Source organism: Acomys russatus, chromosome 30 (genome assembly GCF_903995435.1).
Source record: "Acomys russatus chromosome 30, mAcoRus1.1, whole genome shotgun sequence".
Taxonomy (NCBI): Eukaryota; Metazoa; Chordata; class Mammalia; order Rodentia; family Muridae; genus Acomys; species Acomys russatus.
Window position 1 is genome coordinate 37619205 of NC_067166.1, and position 21067 is coordinate 37640271.

The 21067-nt window shown below is 36.7% G+C and overlaps 1 protein-coding gene across 4 annotated transcripts in view; it reads right to left on the minus strand.

Annotated features, from left to right (window-relative positions):
* Window positions 1-21067, minus strand: part of Fam172a (family with sequence similarity 172 member A) — a 381713-nt gene that overhangs the window by 206961 nt on the left and 153685 nt on the right. For 3 of the 4 annotated variants that reach the window (XM_051172349.1, XM_051172350.1, XM_051172348.1), the window contains one exon: window positions 12963-13184. The exons of the other annotated variant lie outside the window; for it this stretch is intronic. In XM_051172349.1, the coding sequence (XP_051028306.1) occupies window positions 12963-13184 (222 nt within the window). The remainder of the gene's footprint in view (window positions 1-12962; window positions 13185-21067) is intronic. 4 annotated transcript variants of the gene reach the window in all.

Sequence of the window (21067 nt, forward strand, 5' to 3'; positions counted from 1 at the left end):
GCAATAATGTATTCAGTGCTAGTAAAATCATGGTCATTAAAGGAGAATCTACAACCACTAATTTACTATGCCAGAACAATCCCTAATAACAATATATGAACATTTTCCTCATACCTCCAAGTAAGTTTAGTCTTCACCCCTCATCAAGGAAACTTTTCATTGCAATAGATGAGCACCACTACAGAAAATAATAATTCAAAATGCAGAACTGTGTATCCAAGTCCCAGTGCATACATCTACAAAGCACTCCTTTACCTAAGGCTCTTGGAACATTGTGGAAAAGCACGTAGAAGGATTGTACGAACCAGAGGGTCAAGTTTCTGTGAGATTATATCTGCTAGTAATAGCAGAAACTATACCTTTGAAAGTTCACAAAAATGATCACGCAAACATGAGTTGAACAAGGCTGACACCATGAACATGCCAAACCAGATGAGGAAAAGCCCATGAGGCCCCAACACTACACCAAGAACTACAGGCAGCTGAGGATGGCTGGGATAGGCAGAGGTGGTGTTCCTCAGGCGAGAGCACATCAATGGGTTGTCCAGTTGCAAACAGTCAGCTCTGGAAACATATGTACAGGTAGAGTTACATGGCAGAACAGGGCATATTTAGAAACATGTATGTATGTACACACGTGTACACACACACACACACACACACATATACACCAATAATGAGCTAATGAAAAAGAGGCCATGAATTTGAAGAAGAGTGGAGAAAGGACTATAGAAGGGTTCAGAGGGAGGAAAGGAAAGAGAAATGCTGTAATTAAATTACAATCTCAAAAACAAACAAATATCAGCAAAAAGTAGTCCTTTCAGAACTGCGTACCTATTTGAGGCCAAATTGTCCATATATTCATCAATGAAGAGAACATATTTCAAGAGAGTAAATAGAGAAATAAATGTAAGAATTTAACTGTGTCCATTCTTCCATACATTAAAGGTATTTTAAAAAATAGCTTATTTGCTCTCTTTTGCTTTGGAAAGTGAAGTTACTTATCATAAAAATTATTATTATGCCACAATATAGTAATTTTTCTATTTAATATTTTTAAATTATTATTAAAATTTTGACAGTTTTAACTCCGTTAATGATGGGCATCTATATCAGTTACTGTGCTGTAACCAATACTTGGGAGAGTAACTTAAAGGAGACAAGTCTTTTCATGTTTCAGAAGGCTTAGCTCATGATTACTCTGGGGTGAGTGTTCTGTGTGCTCAGAAAGAGCATTGTGGTAGTGGGGGCACATGGCATAGCAGAGCAGAAGGGGGACATGAAGTGGCCAGAGGCAGGTCAACTTCAAGCTCTAATCCCTAGTTCCTTGCTTCCTCTAGTTATGTCCCAAAGCTGCAAGTCTGCAAAACTCCTGAAATGCTGCGACCAGGCTGATACTGTCCTGCCATGTAAGCCTTTTGAGTGAAGACACTTCATGCCCAAAACATAACAACACCAGGCATTATACCCAGATAAACAGAAAGCTCTCTAGGGAATGAATAGTTTTTAGGCTTTTAGCACTGAAGACAAGCCAGGGAAAGACCTCTGACAGAGTTCTTCCCAAAGGAAAAGGGCAGGTAGGGAGATGAAGGGAATGGTGTGCACACTGTACTGACTAGCACATAAACTATTATCAGATCTCATTTTAAAAATAGGACATACTGATTGTTTTTTTTTTTAAACTTGTGTCTCTGTGAGTATATGCCACATCTTTGTGGGTTCCTGTAGAGGACATAAAAGGGTTTTGAATCTCTGAAGTTTGAATCACAAGCAGCTGTGAGTCATGCAATGTAGGTGCCAGGAGCAGAACTTGGGTCCTTTCAAAGAGCAGCAAGTGCTTTTAACCAATGCTAAACCAACTCTGCAGCAACTGTGGCTTTTATTGTAGATTTGCATATTATATACTTTGTTCCCATTCACTGCCCCCTACACACACACACACACACACACACACACACACACACACACTTTGTTTATTAGGCTTTAGAAGCATGAAAAACAAACAAACAAACAGGTAAGCCTAAAATATTTTCTTTAGCTTTAGTTCTGTGAGCAGTTCTAACAAGTTATATATGAGTCAGAACTTAATTGTTGGGTGTCCAGTTGATTTAAAGAACTCACTGGTGTCAGAGAAAATGCCATAGAAAGAGAAAAGGCACAAGAACCAGTGACCTTTAGAAATTGGCTCTTTCTCAGGTGATTTTTACCTTGAGAATGAGGTGAACATACTTTCAGATGTGCAGCTTAAGACTACTGGTCTTAGAGTCTTATGGTCCTAATTTTAAGAAACAAAACTGAGGTGCGAGAAAATCTACTTAAATCACACTAAGTTGAACAGATATAACTCAGCTCAGATTGATCAAGTTCTATACTGCTAATCTCATGCCCTGTGTCTTATCAGCCTCTAAAACTCTAAAAAACATTATCACGTTGTGCCTTCAATGACACAGGCTTCATGTTAATTTGAAGAAACATAAAATACCTTATAAGTATGTCTAACATTGTCCAGGAAGTCATTATGCTCCTTGGGGGCAGCTATAAATGCTGCCCAACATAAAACTGCCCAACATTATCCTCATTCACCTGGCCTGATCTCATCTGTGGTCAGAGTAACTTTTCTTGTAGTGGGCAGCAGGAAAGGCAGACTCATGGATGGTCAAAGTGCTGAGAATAAGAGCCCGAATACTCATTCCTAAATGGGGCATCTTTATCAACACCCCTGCAAGAGAGAATGCAGAGATGGAGGAGGAAGAAGGGTGCTGTCAAATGTTGTCTTCTAAATAGACATAACATGGTTACCAGCACAAGACTCACATAAGATCATGCCATCCAAAATCTAGCATCGATGATGAGGGTGCTCTCCAGACTTCACCCTTTACTCAGCGAAAAGGTCAGAGCCATCAGCTTCCATACACAAAAGAGCGAAGGGCCAAAGTTTCTGCCTGTCCCAGGAATACCTGGAGTAGAACAGGAACCAGAGATCTGTGCCAGAATATTTCCGGTTCAGTTGGATGTGCAGAGAAAAGATTTCTCCGCAGTGTTACTGATCTATCAGCTGGACTGCCAGCACCAGGCCAGGTGGCATCAGGGAGCTCAGGGCTCCAAAATCCAAGCCAAGCAGCAAAGAGGGGCTCAGACTAAGTCAGGCGAGTGGGTGGCAGCTTCATCTGCTTTGGGAATATCCAGTAACAGAGGCTCAGAGCTCAGAAACTGAGAGGCAGTTGGGGGAGGCCTGGTTTGGTTCCGGAGGACAGAATGGCTGCTTCTGCAACAGCTGGCCACTCGCCTCCCCAGATGGGCACTGCAGTGGGTGCAGCAGCACGAGAAAGGTGGCTGCTGCACAGTAGAGCCCCTTGGTGGCTGGGCCCCAGTGCAGTCAAGACGAGGGGTCCAGCAGTGAATCCTTTGAGGAGGAGGAAGCCTTCTTTCCCCATAATAAACAGTGAGCCTCAGATGGTCATTGATGAAATAGATGGTGCTAGCCCCTTTCTTTCATGTGAAATGGGGACTTATAAACCTTGGGCAGTGAGAGGAGTTTTGAGGATGAATGTGGTTATTAGCTGGAACTAGGATGCTGACAATGCTCTATTTGCATGGGGAAAAGATAACAGGAGACAAGCTCAAAACACTGACTTCCTGTAACCTTGGAGGCTGTGTCACATGCTCCTGAGGCAGGCAAGGAAAACAGGGTCCTTCCATTCTCAGGATGAGATTTAAATCTCAATTTTGAGATTTCTGGAGTTTAAATATGCTCAATCTTGCTAGTCCCATGTCAATCCACCTGAAGGCATGATCCATGAGCCCCACAGACATGAAGTGGGGGGATGGGGACAATAAGCATTGGAAGAGAGAAATGGCACATATACGACCATATTTAATGGTACACATGTGTGAAATTCTCAAGGATGTTTGTAAGTTTAAACATGTATGTGAAAATATGTAAGCCAATTATTTTTTCAAGATTATGATTATATTATTTCTCCATTCCTTTTCCTTTCTCCACCCCCCCCCCCCAAGCCCACCATCTTGCTCTTTCAAATGCATTAGCCTTTTGGATTTTTGTTTTGTTCTTTTTTTTTTTTTTTTTTTTTTTTTTAAGACAGGGGTCCTCTGTGTAGCCTTGGCTATCCTGGAACTCCCTCTATAGACCAGGCTGGTTTTAAACTCACAGAGATCCATCTGCGTCTTCCTCCTAAGTACTGGGATTAAAGCTATGCACTGGGTTACGGCCTCTTTTTCCATTAGCTGTTATTACATATACATCTATTGATTATCCAAGACCAAATGGTGAGCCTTAAAAACATAACATTATACAGGTTGTTTGCATGTGTGTGTGTGTGTGTGTGTGTGTGTGTGTGTGTGTGTGTGTACATGCACACATATATAAACAATTGTATACTGATGATTAGATCTACAATGCAAAGCATATTTTCCTAAGAATTTCTGGGCTCAAGAGAGCTAAAGATATAGCACTTATTTCTAAGAAATGCTATCCAATATGGACAGCAGCAGCCCCTGGTGGTCCAAGGAGTGAAAACTGTGTGTCTGTAATTATTGGGGTAGAAATATGGTTTTTTAAATGAATATGTACATATTTAGCTATTTGACTCAGTTCTCAACCCAACACATTAAAAAACAGATGCTTTAAAAAAATGATCTGTTGGCAAGATGCTTGTTAGATTTTATCAGCTGAAATATTAAAATTCATAATGAATTAATTAACACATTATATAAAAATAAAATGTTTTTGTTTCATCGTTTTACAAAGTACTATAACCAGCGGTGGTTAACACTGGAAATTTTGTGTGTCTTATATGTGTTGCTTAGAGAGAAACTAAATTTATAGAATTACCACTGAATTGATGACATTTTCTGTCTTCACTCTTGAATTGAGTTGGCAGATGTTTTCGAGAACAAAAAATTCCATCTTATTACAAAACATATTAAGCAGGTTTTCCTGCCAGGCATGTCTGACAATGTTTATTGCCTAGACCAAATCAATCCCCTTAATAAGCCATAATATATTATAGAAAGTACATTACTTCATAGTTAAGGAAGTTGCTACAGGAAAGAGTAAGTCCTTTGATCTCTTAGGCTCTGCTCCGCGTGCATCAGAATGGTACCAATAATCAACTATTTAGTCACACCTGCTCACAGGCATTCAGCAACTAAAATATACTTGCTTAAGCTTACAGTTTTAGGCGCACATGCTATTTAAGCTTGTCGATGTGCATTAGATTCTTACACAAACATGAAAAGAGATTGGTTATTTACTAGAAACCGGAGAAGAAGAAAATGCAAATACTTGAGTACACAAGCTGGTCACTACTCAAAAAATGTGTGAATTTTACTGCACTTCAGATCATGAGGCTATACATAAGTTCCAAAATCAGAAAAACTCCACCATCTGGAAAACTTCTGTTCTGAGCATTTTGAAGAAGGAAGACTCAAACTGCATGAAGAAAATAAGGTACTTGGCTCCAAGGATTAAACAATAGTTTTCCCTAATTTACACATAATTTTGTTGCTAAAATTCTACATTACAATGGCTACAGTGACAACAGTAAGCAAGACAGTATGATCTTTGTCAGTCCTCACTAACATTGTCAACACACTCAATTCAGAATATCAAAATTACAGTCTTTTAAAAAAGCTTCAGTTTTTCAGAGTTGGTGGCTTTTTAATAATTGCAAAAATTAAAATGAGAGCAGAGATGGAGATGCCTCCGGAGGAATCTTTTATTGTACAATATTGCTTTAGCTATTTCTAGGTTTTTTGTTTTTCCATATGAAGTTGAGAATTGATTTTTCAACATCTTTAAAAAATTGTGTAGGTATTTTAGTAGGGATTGCACTGAATCTATAAGATGGCCATTTATATTATGTTGATTCTCCTGATCCACAAACAAGGGAGATCTTTCTATCTTCCGATATCATCTTCAATTTCCTTCTTCAGTTGAAGTTTTTTTTCCTAAAAGTCTTTCACTTGCTTGGTTATAGTCACACCTAGATACTTTATATTATTTATGGCTATTGTGAAGGGTGTAGTTTCCCTAAGCTGTACTATAGAGCAATAGGAATTAAAACTGCATGGTAGTGCCATAGAAATAGGCTCGTTGATCAATGGAATCACACCAAAGACCCAGAAATAGATCCACACACATATGGACACTCGATTTTTGACAAAGAAGCCAAATCCATAAAAGGAGGAAGGATAGCATCTTCAACAAATGGTGCTGGTCTAACTGGATGACAACATGGAGAAAATGCAAGTAGATTAATATTTATCATAATGCACAAAACTCAAGTCTAAGTGGATTAAAGACCACAACATAAAACCAGACACACTAAATCTATTAGAAGAAAAAGTGGAGAAGAGCCTTAAATTCATCGGCACAGGACACAACTTCTTGAACAGAACTCCAACAGCCCAGGCTCTAAGGTCAACAATTACTAAATGGGACCTCCTGAACCTGAAAAGCTTCTGTAGGGCAAAAGTCATCGTCAACAGAACAAAGGGACAGTCTCCAGACTGGAAAAAGATCTTCACCAACTCTACATTTGACAAAGGGCTAATTCCCAAAATACATATAGAACTCAAGAAGTTAAATCAAGTAACCCAATTAACAAGTGGCATTGAGAGCTAAACAGAATTCTCAACAGAGGAATATCAAATGGCTGAGAAACACTTAAAGAAGTCTTCAATGTCCTTAGTCATCAGAGAAATGCAAATCAAAATGACTCTGAGATTCCATCTTACACCCATCAGAATGGCTAAGATTGAAAACTCAAGTGACAGCACATGCTGGAAAGGATGTGGAGAAAGGGGAACACTCTTTCATTGCTGGTGAGAGTGCAAACTTGTACAACCACGCTGGAAATCAATCTGGTGCTTTCTCAGAAAACTGGGAACAGGGCTTCCTCAAGACCCAGCCACACCACCCATGGGCATGTACTTGAAAGATGCTATAACCATACAACAAGGACATTTGCTCACCTATGTTCAGAGCAGCTTTATTTGTAATAGCCAGAATCTGGAAACAACCTAGATGTCCCTCAGACAAAGAATGAATAAAGAAACTGTGCTACATTTACACTAAGAAATAAGACTCAGCTATTTAAAACAAGAAAACCTTGAAATTTACAGACAAATGGACAGAACTAGAAATGATCCTCCTGAGTGAGATAACCCAGACAGAAAGAAACACATGGTATATACTCACTTAAAAGTGGATAGTAGCCCAACATTGATGTCCTCTGAGAGACTCTACTCAGTGGGGTATTGGGACAGATGCCGGTACTAGCTATTGGACTCCAGGTGAGAGAGGTATGGAAGAATGGAGAGATAGAAGGACCCTGAGGATCCTGGAGCCCCACAAAAAGACCATCAAGGATGGCGGATCTGGATCTGGGAGGACCCGCACAAACTGTTGTACCAACCAAGGGCAATGCATGCAGTAAGCCTAGACCCCCCCTATTCAGATCTATCCAATGGACAGCTCATTCTCCATGGTTGTGGGGAGAGAAGGGACTGACTCTGACATGAACTCTGGTGTCCTCTATCTGACCACTTCCCTTTGGTGGGGAGGCCTGGTGGCACTCAGAGGAAGGGGAAGTAGGCTAGCAGGACGAGACTTGACAGGCTATGATCATATTAGTGGGGGAAGAGGTCCCCTTCTGTCACAGGTCTAGGGGAGGGAAATAGGGTGAAAGGAGGGGGGAATGGGAAGATACAAGTGAGGGAATATCAATCGGGATATACTGTGAAAAAATTATAAGAAAATAAAAAGAAACAGAAATGCCAATGAGTCATTAAAGCAAGACAATAAAGGGATTGCTGGGACCCAGCAGGAGCTTAAAAAAAAAAAAAAAGATAATACTGATCTTTAAAAAAATCAAATGAAAAAAGAGTGAGAGGAAGAAATTCAAATAAAGGCTTTAAAAATCAGTTAGAAAACTAGACTACACCAGAGATCTTGAGTGTTAAGAATAAAGTTTTGGATGGATGTCAACAAGCAGCCAATCCACAAACACTTGAAGATCTTCAATGTGCAGTGCAGGGGCTGCCAAGCTCTATAAATTTCTCCTTCACATTTGGACTTTTTCTTTGATGGTTTTGTAACTTTCCTCCTTATATCCAAATTTAGTATCTTTTTCCTTCTTAAAAATTTTTTCATGTTGTCTGAACTTTTATTTGCTGTCAGCACATGTAGTCTCAGCTTAGGAAAAAGATGTCTGAGTAGTCACAGCCCAGTGTTAGATGTTCGGCATCAAGTCTACCTCTGTCCGTATTCTACTTTTATTCTACAAGCTCTATGACTAGATCTTCTTAATCCTATTATAAAAAGATCATGTGATGAGCTAGAGAGATAGCTCATAGATTAAGAACACTGGCTATTCTTCAAAAGGTCCTGAGTTCAATTCCCAGCAACCACATGGTGGGGCACAACCATCTATAATGAGATATGGTGCCCTCTTCTGGCACGCAGGAGTACATGGAGGCAAAACACTGAATACATTATAAACCTTTAAGAAAAAGTTCATTTGCTACATAACTCACTTCCACTTCTCTGTTGAAGGCATGTTTCTATGCACGAGGATCTAGCCTTCTTGGTTTGTTCTCTTTTCAGGGATTAACGTCTAGTAATTGGATTTAGTGTTGTTTCCTGATTCTCTCATAATGTACTCTGCACTACTGGAAAAAGTGTCTCTATTTGCTTATTGCTTAGCATTGAATCACAACGGAAAAATGTATAAAGCATATTCAATGATTCAGAGGATTACAGGGAGATGCAGGCAGACAAATAAAATGCAAACCTACAACAATAATAACAAAATTATGAGACAAAAATGCAGTAGTTATCTCAAAATAACAAATGTTAAAACATGACGAGGCAAACTATTTGTAATTGTATTCAGAGGTTTTAGTAAGCCCCAGCTACGGGCTATAGCGGCAGAGATGGACGTACTTGATCTGGGTAAAGGAAAAGAATGATTAAGGGAAAAGAAAGAAAACAAAGTTAGAGATTTGACAAAGTATCAAGCGTGTACATAGTAACAAATGTATAAAGCAAACATCCTTAGGGTAAATGTGAGCAGATTTGTGAAATAGAAATAACTTTAGCTAAGGTTGAGGCTAAACCCGTAACTTTAGCATTAACAATACGGTTAAGAAAGAAAAATGAGGTACTATTTTATATATTCAAGTAATAATGTTTAAGTCCATCAACAATAAATCTTAACCTACTACTTATACTAATTAATGAACTCTTACTTTTCTGAACCTTATCTTAGATGCTGGATTAGGTAGGAAACCAGTAATATAGCTTTCATTTGCTTGTTTTAGTTAAAATGTAACCACACAGAAAAAAATCAAGCCATATACATTAGTAGTATAGAATTTATTTGGAGTAAATAACCTTGCTTTTTTATTTTAATTAATGGCTCTGTCACCCTATTCAAATTATTGAGAAAAGTCTATTCTACAAGTGTATATTATGATGGATCTCTTGCAGGCTAAACAGATAGTGCACTCAGTAAAACAGACTAAGGTTTTGGTCCCCATAAAGTTCATATTATCTTGATCACAGTCTCGTATAAGTCTGAATCAATATAAATTATCCTATTAAGCAAGAACATATAGTCTCTACTATATAGAGCTGGCCAGACATCTTTGTTTAAGGGAGATGAGGTGACTTAGACTGAAAACCTGATTTTAATTCCAGAGACCCACTTGGTAGAAGAGAACCTTCACAAAGTTGTCTTCTGACCTCTACAGTCATGATGTGGTATGTGTGTACATACATACACATATGCATGCACATGCATGTGCGTGTACACGCACGCACACACACACAAACAGAGTGAAAACATTACTCAGAGGTTAAGAGTAATTGTTCAAGCACAGTACCTGGGTTCAGTTTCCAGCACCCACATGGTGGCTAACAACCATCTATAACTCCATTTCCAAAGCTCAAATGCCCTGCTCTGGTCTTTGGGGGTACTGCACATAAGTGGTAACTGTACAACACATGCAGGCACAACATCCATACACATTTAATTAAAATATAAATAAGTCCTAAAAAACAAATGTAATATTTTAAATAATCAATCTTTATTCTCATCAGATGTGACTACACTATACCATACTTTTACCAAATATGGTTTCATTTTCTTATTTCAGCTCCACATTTTGTTTGCGATGGGCAGGACAATATGGTATAGACATATGGGCACGAGAGCCCATATTAATAACTTCATTTGAAAATGTACTTCTACCTGTTCCTACCTACTATAACCAACCAATTCCTGACTGGAGAGAAGACCTGCTCCATAGGATGAATCCCATGCCCAGCACCATCACAAGGTCAAGAACCTACGGTTGGAGAAAGAATAGGTCTTGTACAAAACTCTCATAAGCCCAAGCCAGACCAAATTCCAACATATTCACAGAGTTTGGGCATGAAATTCCATCCCCGGCTATGGTACTATTAGCATTTGTTAGCTGCTGGGAAAGGAGACACAGTTTGTCTAGGAGGGTAGTCCCTGGTAAGTCACCCATACGCTAGTGGACAACCATACACCCATAAATTGGTTCTGATGAGTTATTACAAACAAAGGACACAAAGCTGGGTGGGTAGAGATGGGAAGGGTTTGGAGTTGGCAAACAAGATGAAAAAATATTATATGCATCTCTCAAAGAACACATGAGTATTTCTAAAGATAACTGAATGAATAAGAATATAAATAAGAATTGATTTCTCCTCCTCAGATACCATGCTCTGACTCTGAAACTGGTAATATTGATAATATTCAGAGACACGTGGAAGAAAGTAGTAATTTCTTGATTGGGCGAGTTTTATCTAAGAAGGAATGCACCATATATCAGATGAGACTTTCTCTTTCCCATTATAGGATAAAGACTTGCTATTCAGAAGTATGTTGAAATATTTTACCACACACATACTATTATGCATAATCCTAGGTGATTTTAAGAGAAAGTGTTAAGATAATATGTTATTAATGTAAAAAGCCATACATATAAACCTGTATGGTGTAAATGGGTGTTTTTATATGGGAACTTCATTTGGGGCAAATGGGACAAAAAAACAAAAACAAAACAAAAAAGCCAATCTTCCTCTCTTCCTCCACAAATAAACACAGAAGATGAACAAAAGAAGTAAAAATAGCTGGAGTATAAAAATAGAAAAGAATTAAATGAAAAATAAAGGGCAAAACAAAAGAGACCAAGTCTTAGTAACCAACAGACTATCTTCAGAGTTGCAGAGATGAAGAAATTAAAGAAAATGTATACATATAAATACAGGGGAGGGGGAACCAAAGCAATGGTGGCAAAAGAGAATGAAAAGGCAAAGGGTGTTTGAGACATTTATTTTCTACAAATTACAAGCAAATAATGAGGAAGCAACAGCAAGTCACTGTCTGTTTGTATCACACACACACACACACACACACACACATTCTTTATGGTTTGTATATTCAAAAAGCCTTATAAAAGTCATTTCTGAATCTGGATATGAGACGCACTTTGTCATAAATAGTGGTTAACAGACTGGATAATATGGCAAGAAATAAGGACAACAAATAGCCTAAAATGCCAGTATCACACTTTTGGTGTAGTTGTACAAGACCGTCATATGTATATAGCAGGACAAACAGAATACAACCAGTATTAAACAATGGGATGATCTGTGAAAAGTGGAATGTTATAATCTAACTACTTTCCTCGTAGCATTAAATGTTCCGCAGATTCCTGGTCAGGACACCCTGATTAGTTTTCAGGGTGTCGGGAATTTACACATGACTCTGTTAAAAGACTGGTGTTAAAGCTCAGTTTCTAAAAACAGAAAGACTGTGTCATGACCTAAAAGAACATAAAGAATTAAAACAAGTAACCAATGCATTTTCATTCAAAAATGGTATAAAATATTTCATTAATAATTTTTAGTGATAAACATAAACATGAGCCATGTTGAATATTCTGAAATGTTACTATCCTAAAGGGTACAGACAGGACTGGTGGATCACATGGTAATATCAGCAGAGAAAGATAGAACTATAATCAACTTTAAGTGAAACCTGGCTTACATGGATTACACAGCAAGTTCCAGAACAATCTAGACTCCACCGTGAACCATGCTTCATCCCCAACTCTCTCTATAAATGTAATATATTAATTTTCAAGTTTAAGTATACTGAACTAATCAACTTCAAAGAACATATCCACTTATTATCCAGGAGCATTTCTTTCATACTTTACTGTTAAATCCTAACAAACATAACACACACACTTTGAAAACGTGTCATAAAGGAATATGCCTAAGTGCTAAGATGTTCCTCTGTATCACTACAGAGCTCAGTGTCCACGGGTGGCACTCCTGTACGGACTGATTCCATGATGCAGAGCTACAGGTGCAAAGGCTCACTGTGCGTGACAGGGGCAAACACCAGTGATGCCCTCGCTGCACTGCCTCTGAATGCTGTGGGCTTAACCAGTTATTGAAGTTTTAGTTACTTTCCTCCTGGAATACCAGAGACACTGTGGATGGATGGTCACACACATCATCTGGTGAAGATGGCCACACCAAATGAAGGCAGTTTTACATCTTTCAGAATTATTGCTATATTGTTCTCATAGGACCTTAAAGTACTAATATACTGGAGAAGTGCATTTAAACGTTCTTCCTTTTGCACGTATCATATTAAAACTTTAGAAACTGTCCCTTGAGCTAGCAAATGACAATAGCATTTGCATTAGAGATTCATTAGAGTATAAAGTGTCATGCTGAAATAAGTGATATATTTTGTAATTTCAATGAAAAAAAATCCTATCCAGGCAGACTACAAGAATCAACAGCTTCCAAAAACAATAAAACAATTGAGATGAGATGAGATGCTGAGGAAAGCACAGACACAGCTAAGGGAAGCGGCGCTCTTTCTCACCCTGATGAACAGCTGCAGCGTCTCCTTTTCTTTTGGGGGGTTACGGTACTTCTCATAGAAGAAGTCACGGCGCCTCTTTGCTTCTCTGGAGACCCTCTCTCTCCTCTCCCGCTTCTCTGCCGGCTCATCTGCACCCTCACAAGATGGCTGTTTGCGCGTTCTTGGCTTTTCCACTTCAATATAGTTCTCATTTGGGTTCAGGACTATGACTCCATACCCTTCCTGTTTTGAAATGAAAAAAAAAAAAAAAAACAGTGATATAATTTAATATCAGAATTTATTTCAATCCATGAAGATATCCTAAAACCTTAGGCAATATATATATATGTTACTAACATATTCTTTTAGGAAAGATTAAATATAGTTTAAAGTCACTAACATATTCTTTTAGGAAAGATTATATATTACATTTTTAAAGTAAAGTTTGAAAGTGTTTGCCTTTATTACACACACAAGAGAGCATATATAAGTTTTAAAAGTTAAACTATGTGGACATCATTGCCACAGGGAAAAATAATGAATTTAAATAAAAAAAAAATCTACTCATAGTGTGATTAAAAGAAATAATCAAACAAAAATCCATTCACACTGCATTGTATGTGTCTTGAGAAAACTGTATTACCAGTGCCTCTTAGGCCTTAGTTTCTGCCCATCCAGAAAGAATAAAAAAATCATAGAGCAAAATAAAGCAGGAGGATGGATGACTGGAGTGCTGTGTTTCCTGGCCGCTGGACAGCCTGCCCGGGTTAACACCTAGTGCCCTGAAGCTGTGAGTTCCAAAGTTTAAAAACACAACTTTCTGAGCTTGTAGGGCTTTAGATTTTAAACATATATTTTCCTGACTTACTCATTTCTCACAAGGAAAACGTTCCTGCAGGTATGATTAAAAACATCGGATATTTAGGCTGAACTGATGAACTAATCTAAACATTAGAAACAGCAGCCTCTACCGAGTTTAAGGAATAGCAAAATTTGAAGTGATTATATGTCTTTTCTATTCAATTCTGTATTGTGAATGTCTTAATTATGCTCTTGTCTTTTAAAGTCATACCTAGAGTGTAATATGACAGAAAGTAAGAGCCACAGAAAATAAAGTTTGTAAGATCTCCATCCTTACTAAAAACAAGTGTAGTTTTCAAACTGTAACTATAGAATTTTCTGCAGGAAATTCAGATATCAAAGAAAACCAAACATAAGAAGATATTTTGTAAAATACTGATAGCATTAGTCTAAAAAAATCAATATTGATGTTGACTCAAGTTCTTAATTTAAATATGCTATCGTGTGGTCGTGGGCTTTTTGTTTGTTTTTATTCTCTTTATAGTTAATCTAATGAAATAATTGTAAACTTCATTGGAATTCTTACCATTTTCATGCCTAGTCAAAGGATATTGCTGACTAAACTCATTTCTGGCTTGAAAATTTCAAAATCACTAAAGTTCTGGTTTTGTGGTAGTACTATTTATTAAGATATAATTATTTTATGCATGTGAAAACTCACAGTATATGACAAAGTGATGAAGAAAATGCCATATATTCTTCAACAGAACCTTCAATAAAACCTTCACCTCTCTTATGAACCACTGATAAAGTAGTTTAAAACGTTAAACATCATACTTCAAAGCAAGAGAGATGTTGCATGTTTTCTTTTTTAACTTTGTTATCTGGTGAATCAAAAGTTTTACCAACAAAAGACATTTTATTTAAGCCTCTTTATTTAATATGTATAGCTATTCAAAAGTCTTGTAATTCACTGTGATCACTGTCAGGTAGACAGATTGTCACTTGGTGATTTTCTACAGTTGGACACACTTGACTAGTTATTAAAATCACATTTGAAGAAAGTTCCTAACCCTCTTCCTTGTGGCTCTCACAACTTGTCACGCCCTTCTCAAATTCCACTTATAACTTCTCCTCCCACCACAGTAAGTTAAACAGCACTGTTACACTCTGCTAAACACAGTGAAATGCAGACATTCAGGACACTGTCGCTGGTATAAGGGACATAGTCCAAAAAGGTCACCACAGGCCAAAAAGAAAACTGCATCCTCACTAGATTTTGTACTGTGAGTAAGTGGTCTCCTGTCATGTTTCCTGCCTGCTTTCTCTGACAAACACACACACACACACACACACACACACACACACACACAAACACACACACACATCTTGTCATATGCATACACAAGTTAAAAAGCCCAATTTCAATTTTAAATTTTATAGGCTGTGGAAAGCACTGTAATGATAGAAATATTCAAACTCAGGGCAACAAAGTGACAAACTATTGATTATGTAAGATGATGTTCATTTTATATAATCTATATAATAATATAAGAAGGGCTTGCAATGAGAAAAAAATAATATTCCCCAGAATTAGCAAACCTCTCTGAGCATTTTAACCTCGTTTTTGGAAATTAGATAAAGAACAAAAAACTAAACAAACAAACAAACAACTAGAGCCTAGTTGATTTTCAATGAATTCTGAAATGTGAGAAGTCCCATTTAAATAAATGTAAAAAATGGACATACATAAATCATCAAAGAAGTAGTATTTGTGTAAGTTATTGATTATGTAACTGAGAATTACATGACTCATTTACTCAATGTTCTAAAGTCACAATGTCAATTTTTCACTGAGGCATCAAAAGAAGAAAAATGATACTACTTCTAAATCACCACAACATACGTCAATTAAAGAATTAAAAAACTTAGATGTTGACAATAAATGCTGAAACAGCTAAATTATTATCTTTAATTACCCAAATTATTTGAAAAATACTTTATCTTGTAAACATTTCAAACTGTCAATTTAATTAAAATAGTAGTGATCACAAAATAATTTTGTATCTTATTTCCTAAAAAATAAGATACAAATTAAATAACATTTCTGGTAATAATAACTAATAGTTTGAATTAATATTTTCATAGTAAATTAACTGAAACAATGTTCACATAGATAATTTATAACAAGTTTATAAAAAGTAGAATAAAGCCACCACAGGTATTCGCATTATCTTATCTACATTTTAACTACAGACATATGGAGCCAAACCTCACATGTTTCTTCCTTTCTCTTTGACACAGAATGTCAAAAGGACTTTTACATAAGATTCAAAGACTTTGGTAATATCAACACTAATATATGGCAGCCAAGGTGTAAAGAAAATAAAGTGGTATAACGCAGAGACAAAATATCATCAGTTAATTTTTAAAAATAGAACTTACAACCTCAACAGTAAGAATATATTTCAACTTAAAACATAATTATATTCCTAATAATTAAATAACACACAACAAGGTAAGTACAATGACTGATGGTATGATCTTTACTGAATGTAAAGTTTTATAAGTCTACAAAATAAAATCAGACATCCAGTTTATTATTAAGAACCACGTAATGCTACTCTTTAAAAGAGAGCCTCCTTAACATGGGCTTGGAATTCTGAAGGCAACAGTGAAGCTTTCCTTTTATATTTAATTGTTCCTTAAGGACATAAAAATTCCACAGGATGAAAAATTGCAGCATTCCAAACATGCATGGAAAGCTGCTCTGTTACCTTTAACAAGATCAAATGATCAAGCTGGTTATCTAACAGTGCAACTACATAAGGCTTAGAACATCTTTTATCACATTTACCCAAATCATTTTGAATATGCAACATTTCGGGTGACAAAGCACACACAAAGCTGTTAACTGACTCTTAGGTTTGACCTGCAGTCTAGAGCAAGAAGGTTTTCAAGAAGACAAGCACTGGAGGGTATAAGATCTTTTTAGATCAAGATAAGGGAATAAAGTTCATAGAGATGAGATAGGATAGATACTGCATTTCATTCAGAAATTTGGACCCAACAAGACAAGAAAGATGTTTACTTCGAGTTTGACAAATACAAATAGCCAAATCACTATGACTGTTACATTTGTAGAACTCATGATTGTCACATGGTTCTCCATGCTGTTTGTAGTTTGTTGGCGAGGCCTTCTTTTTGTTTTATGCATGTGTAATCAAATAAATGTATGTGAAAAAAAAAGAAAACTGAAATGTTACAATCATACTGAAATGCGCACAAGACAGCAAAATCCAGCTTCCCTAAAAAAGAAAAAAAAAAAAAAAAAAAAGAAAGGAAGCTTTAATTTCTCAGGCTCCATTTCAATGCGTGTGTAGCTATATCCATGGTTTCCATTCCAGGTCGGTATTTATAAATTCTAAATCATATAAATTCTAAATCTGACACTCTCAAATGTTTAGTGCTAAAACATAGCAATTTTTGGCATAACTGTTTGCTGTGATTAATATAAAACACATAGGACCCCAGGACCTCTTACCGTGAAGACTAAAAATGTACTAATAAATAATAATTTATCATTCAATCAGCAAACAGTGGTATAAGCTGAAACAGACAGGTGATGTCCAAAACAAAAACACACAGGAAACCTTGCTAGAAAAAGTAAATCAGCACAGAACATTACTTATCAAGGGTGTGTAGATAGAAATCTAGCAATAACTGACAGAAAAGCCTACTTTTCATTTCAAATGAAACTATAAAAAAAAAAAGGTTTATAGAAGTTTGTATACTCATTTCCAACTGTAAAAAAAAAAAAAAATGGAAAATAGAGACAAGTTCTACAGCTTCTAAAATCTCCCATGAGTAGCTTAAAAAAAAAAGAATCAGCTGAAAGTACTCAGCTCGGCATATTAACTTGCCAATCCTGGAAGCCACATGTGACCAGAGAGGGCAAGGCCACACTAGAACCTTTTGACCCGTGGAACTATCCATTTCGGTCTCCAGGCAAAGCTCTGTGGGAGATCATTTTACACAGATATATCAATCATATTCTTCAAGTTCAGCAATCTACCTGCTTCACTTGAGAGAAGACAGGTGTTCATCCTCAAGGCAAATGAAACTCCAAATGTGTCATATGTAACTGCCCACAGTTAAGTGGACAAACAACTGTCCACTCATCGTTTCTGAAAGAGTTAAGTTATGTTTATTTTTTTCTTCACAAGAAGGGTATGCGCATGTCACTATTGCAACACCCTAGGTGCAACAGTGAGATGAGGTCACGACAACCAATCAGAAGTCACTGGTGAAGCGTTAAAGTAAACATAGCTGTTGGAGTTGTAGCTCTGCTTGGAAAATGCCCCCTCCATGATTTCAGCAATTTTCTCAAGACGTGACCTGGCACTGAAATGCCTGAAATGACACTTGACTCCCCTTCGTGAGTCTTCTCAAGATGCATTAAGGTAACTGTACCCTGCAAATATTCTATAAAATATTCATCAGGATTATCCTTCACTTGGCAGTTTCATGAATTTTCATGCCATGTACGGGATATAATAACTGTAATATGGACCAGCATAGATTATCCCAGATAAGTCCTATTCTTCAACTAGATCATCAAGTTAGTCGGTAAAAGAAAACATGCAACAAAAAGTTTTCAGAGGACCACCTGTTGTCTATTATTTTTACATAGCACTTACTCATAAATCATAACACAGGGTAATTAATCAAGCTGTCAAAGAGAAGGTCAAAGGTTATATGGCAGAGTCAGAAGGTCATGCATGGGCTGATAGAGGTCAGGGTCACACTGCATTCCTCATTATCAAGTTGGGATGAGAGACGGCCCAAGCAAACAAAAGTGAAAGCAGATGGAGAAGTGAGTGAATAAGGAAAGAAAGAAAATTTTTAGAATTAAAAGAAAAATAAAAGAAGACTGTCAACTGACTCCAAATGGAGAATTAAAGAAAAAGAAAGAAAGAAAGAAAAGAAATACAGAAAGGTGCTTAAAATGAGCCCAAGAGTGTAAAGCTACTACAGCTTCATCAATTTACTAAACAAATATAACTTTTCTTGGTCATTTTATGAATGCATACTAAGCATTATCACAAATACATGTGTGTCATCGCTGTCTCTTTTCTAGCTTGTATGTTCAAAAGTAACTGTGGTAAATCAGCGGTCCAAAGATGAAGTATGATTTTCAAAAACAAAGAAACAAAAAAACAAAACAAAACTAAAAAAACTTAGGGCGAGAAGTTTTTCTTCTCTCCTTTAATATTGTTTCAAGGTTACAGCAGCTTCAAATAGTTTTAATCCACAGGAAAGAGAATGTGAGCATGATACACAGATATCCACAAACATAAATATCATAAAAGTCATTTTGAATAACAAAACAGTTATAAAATATTCTATTATACAGTGGCCTGAATGAGATGCAGAATTCTGTGCAAAATTAGCTGTCACCCTTTGCTCAAAATCTTCGTTAATCTCATTTTGAATGTTTGCAGCTTTATCAACACATGCATCAATGTCAGCTCCTTGGTTACTGAACCGCTGTACTTGGAAGGAGATATAATTAAAATGTTTTGGCACAGAAAAGGTGAAATTGTATCTTCCCTTGTTCCCTTAGGAGTCTGTAAAACATGAAGGATATATTGACAAACACACACCCTTGTCTCCAGTTCTGACATGCCAGGTCATCCAAGCGCTATTTTTAAAAACTCACCTCGCTCTTACCCAAAATTTCACCTGGTCTTCTAACTTTTCCCCTAGGTTTTACAGAACTGTGATGCTTAAACTTCATAGATATTTCTTATACTTGTCAATAATTTCTCTATGGAAGCATTCCCAGAATTCACTCTCACCACAAAATAAATAATATAAGGACAGAAAGAAGATTTTATGCTACAGCTTTATGGAAATTTTATGATGCTTGGCTGCTTTAAAACACACACACACACACACACACACACACACCCTCTAACACACTGAAGTGAAAGTAAATAAGAGTTCTAACTGGTGACCAGTCGATGACAGATCCAAGTCCCTAAAGAGACCTCAGGAACCCTTACAGACGCATCTTTATTAAATGATCCAAAGCAGTTTGATCTTCAGATTTATAAGCATTACTACTCTGCGCATTAGTTAAACTACTATATTTTAGACCAATATTCTCCTACCTTCCTATTAAAATACATTATAACATAGATAAATATCAGCTATTGTGCATTCCTGGTGGCACGTGGTCTTTCAACTATTGTCCTTTGACCCAAGCGCGTATTGCATAAACATGTGCTTGAGTTGATGATAGAACCTGCTTAAGAACTAGTGTACATAAATCATTCTATCTTAAAATACGCCATCTTCTCCACTTCCTTCAATTAAAATATTACATTTGAGATAATTTTATTGCTCAGGAATATATTGTGCATCCCCTGCCTACATTTCACATGCAAAGGATAAGGACTCCATAAAGAAATTCAAGTATTCACTGAGTTAATAATGCATTAAATACTGATCTCATGCGACAAGTATTTAATAAGCAACTACTGTCTACGATGCATTGCGTTTGGGATAGGTAAGAGTATACCTATATACTAGACTGAAGACTACATTTTCATTTTAAGATATTTCTGTTCAGTAGAAAGTTTCAAATAAGAATCAAGCACAAATCTCTGAAAAGACTATAAGAAACTATTGTAATTTTCAAGAAAGGGCAGGAGGTAAGAAGGAGAAGGCATAATATTAAAGAGCCCCTACCTAAATACACTTTAGGGAATGATTAGCCTTAAATGATAAGCTATGTGTGTGATTGTCCTAATAGTATGTAAATGTGCTCCCTAACAAAGCAAATGCACCGTCTGAGATGTCTGTTTGTATGCATTTGCACGTTGCGTAAGTAGCATCATTTCATAATGTAAGAGAAGTGCTTTTACACATGTTTATTTCCCAACAAACAGGTGCAACTGAGTACAGCTATGAATTTTCCTTCCAAGAGTAACCTATGTCAGAAGATCTTCTCATACTTCCTCTGCTAAATAATTTAATTACTTATGAGTTATGGTTTCTTTGTAACCTTTTAAATGACTAAGTCATTAAAATGCAAAAATATGCAAAACATGATGTCACTGGGTCAAACAGCTGTGTTGGTAAAATTATGGCTGTGAATGTCCCCAAGAACATGAAAATATTAATAATTTATATTGCTCATTAGATGGCAAAAACTCTTTAAACAGATTTAGAGACAGATTAATTTTATAATCACAAAATGCTACACTTTCTAATGGTAACAAATCTTTCTACCATCTGTGACCTTTTGGTATACATAA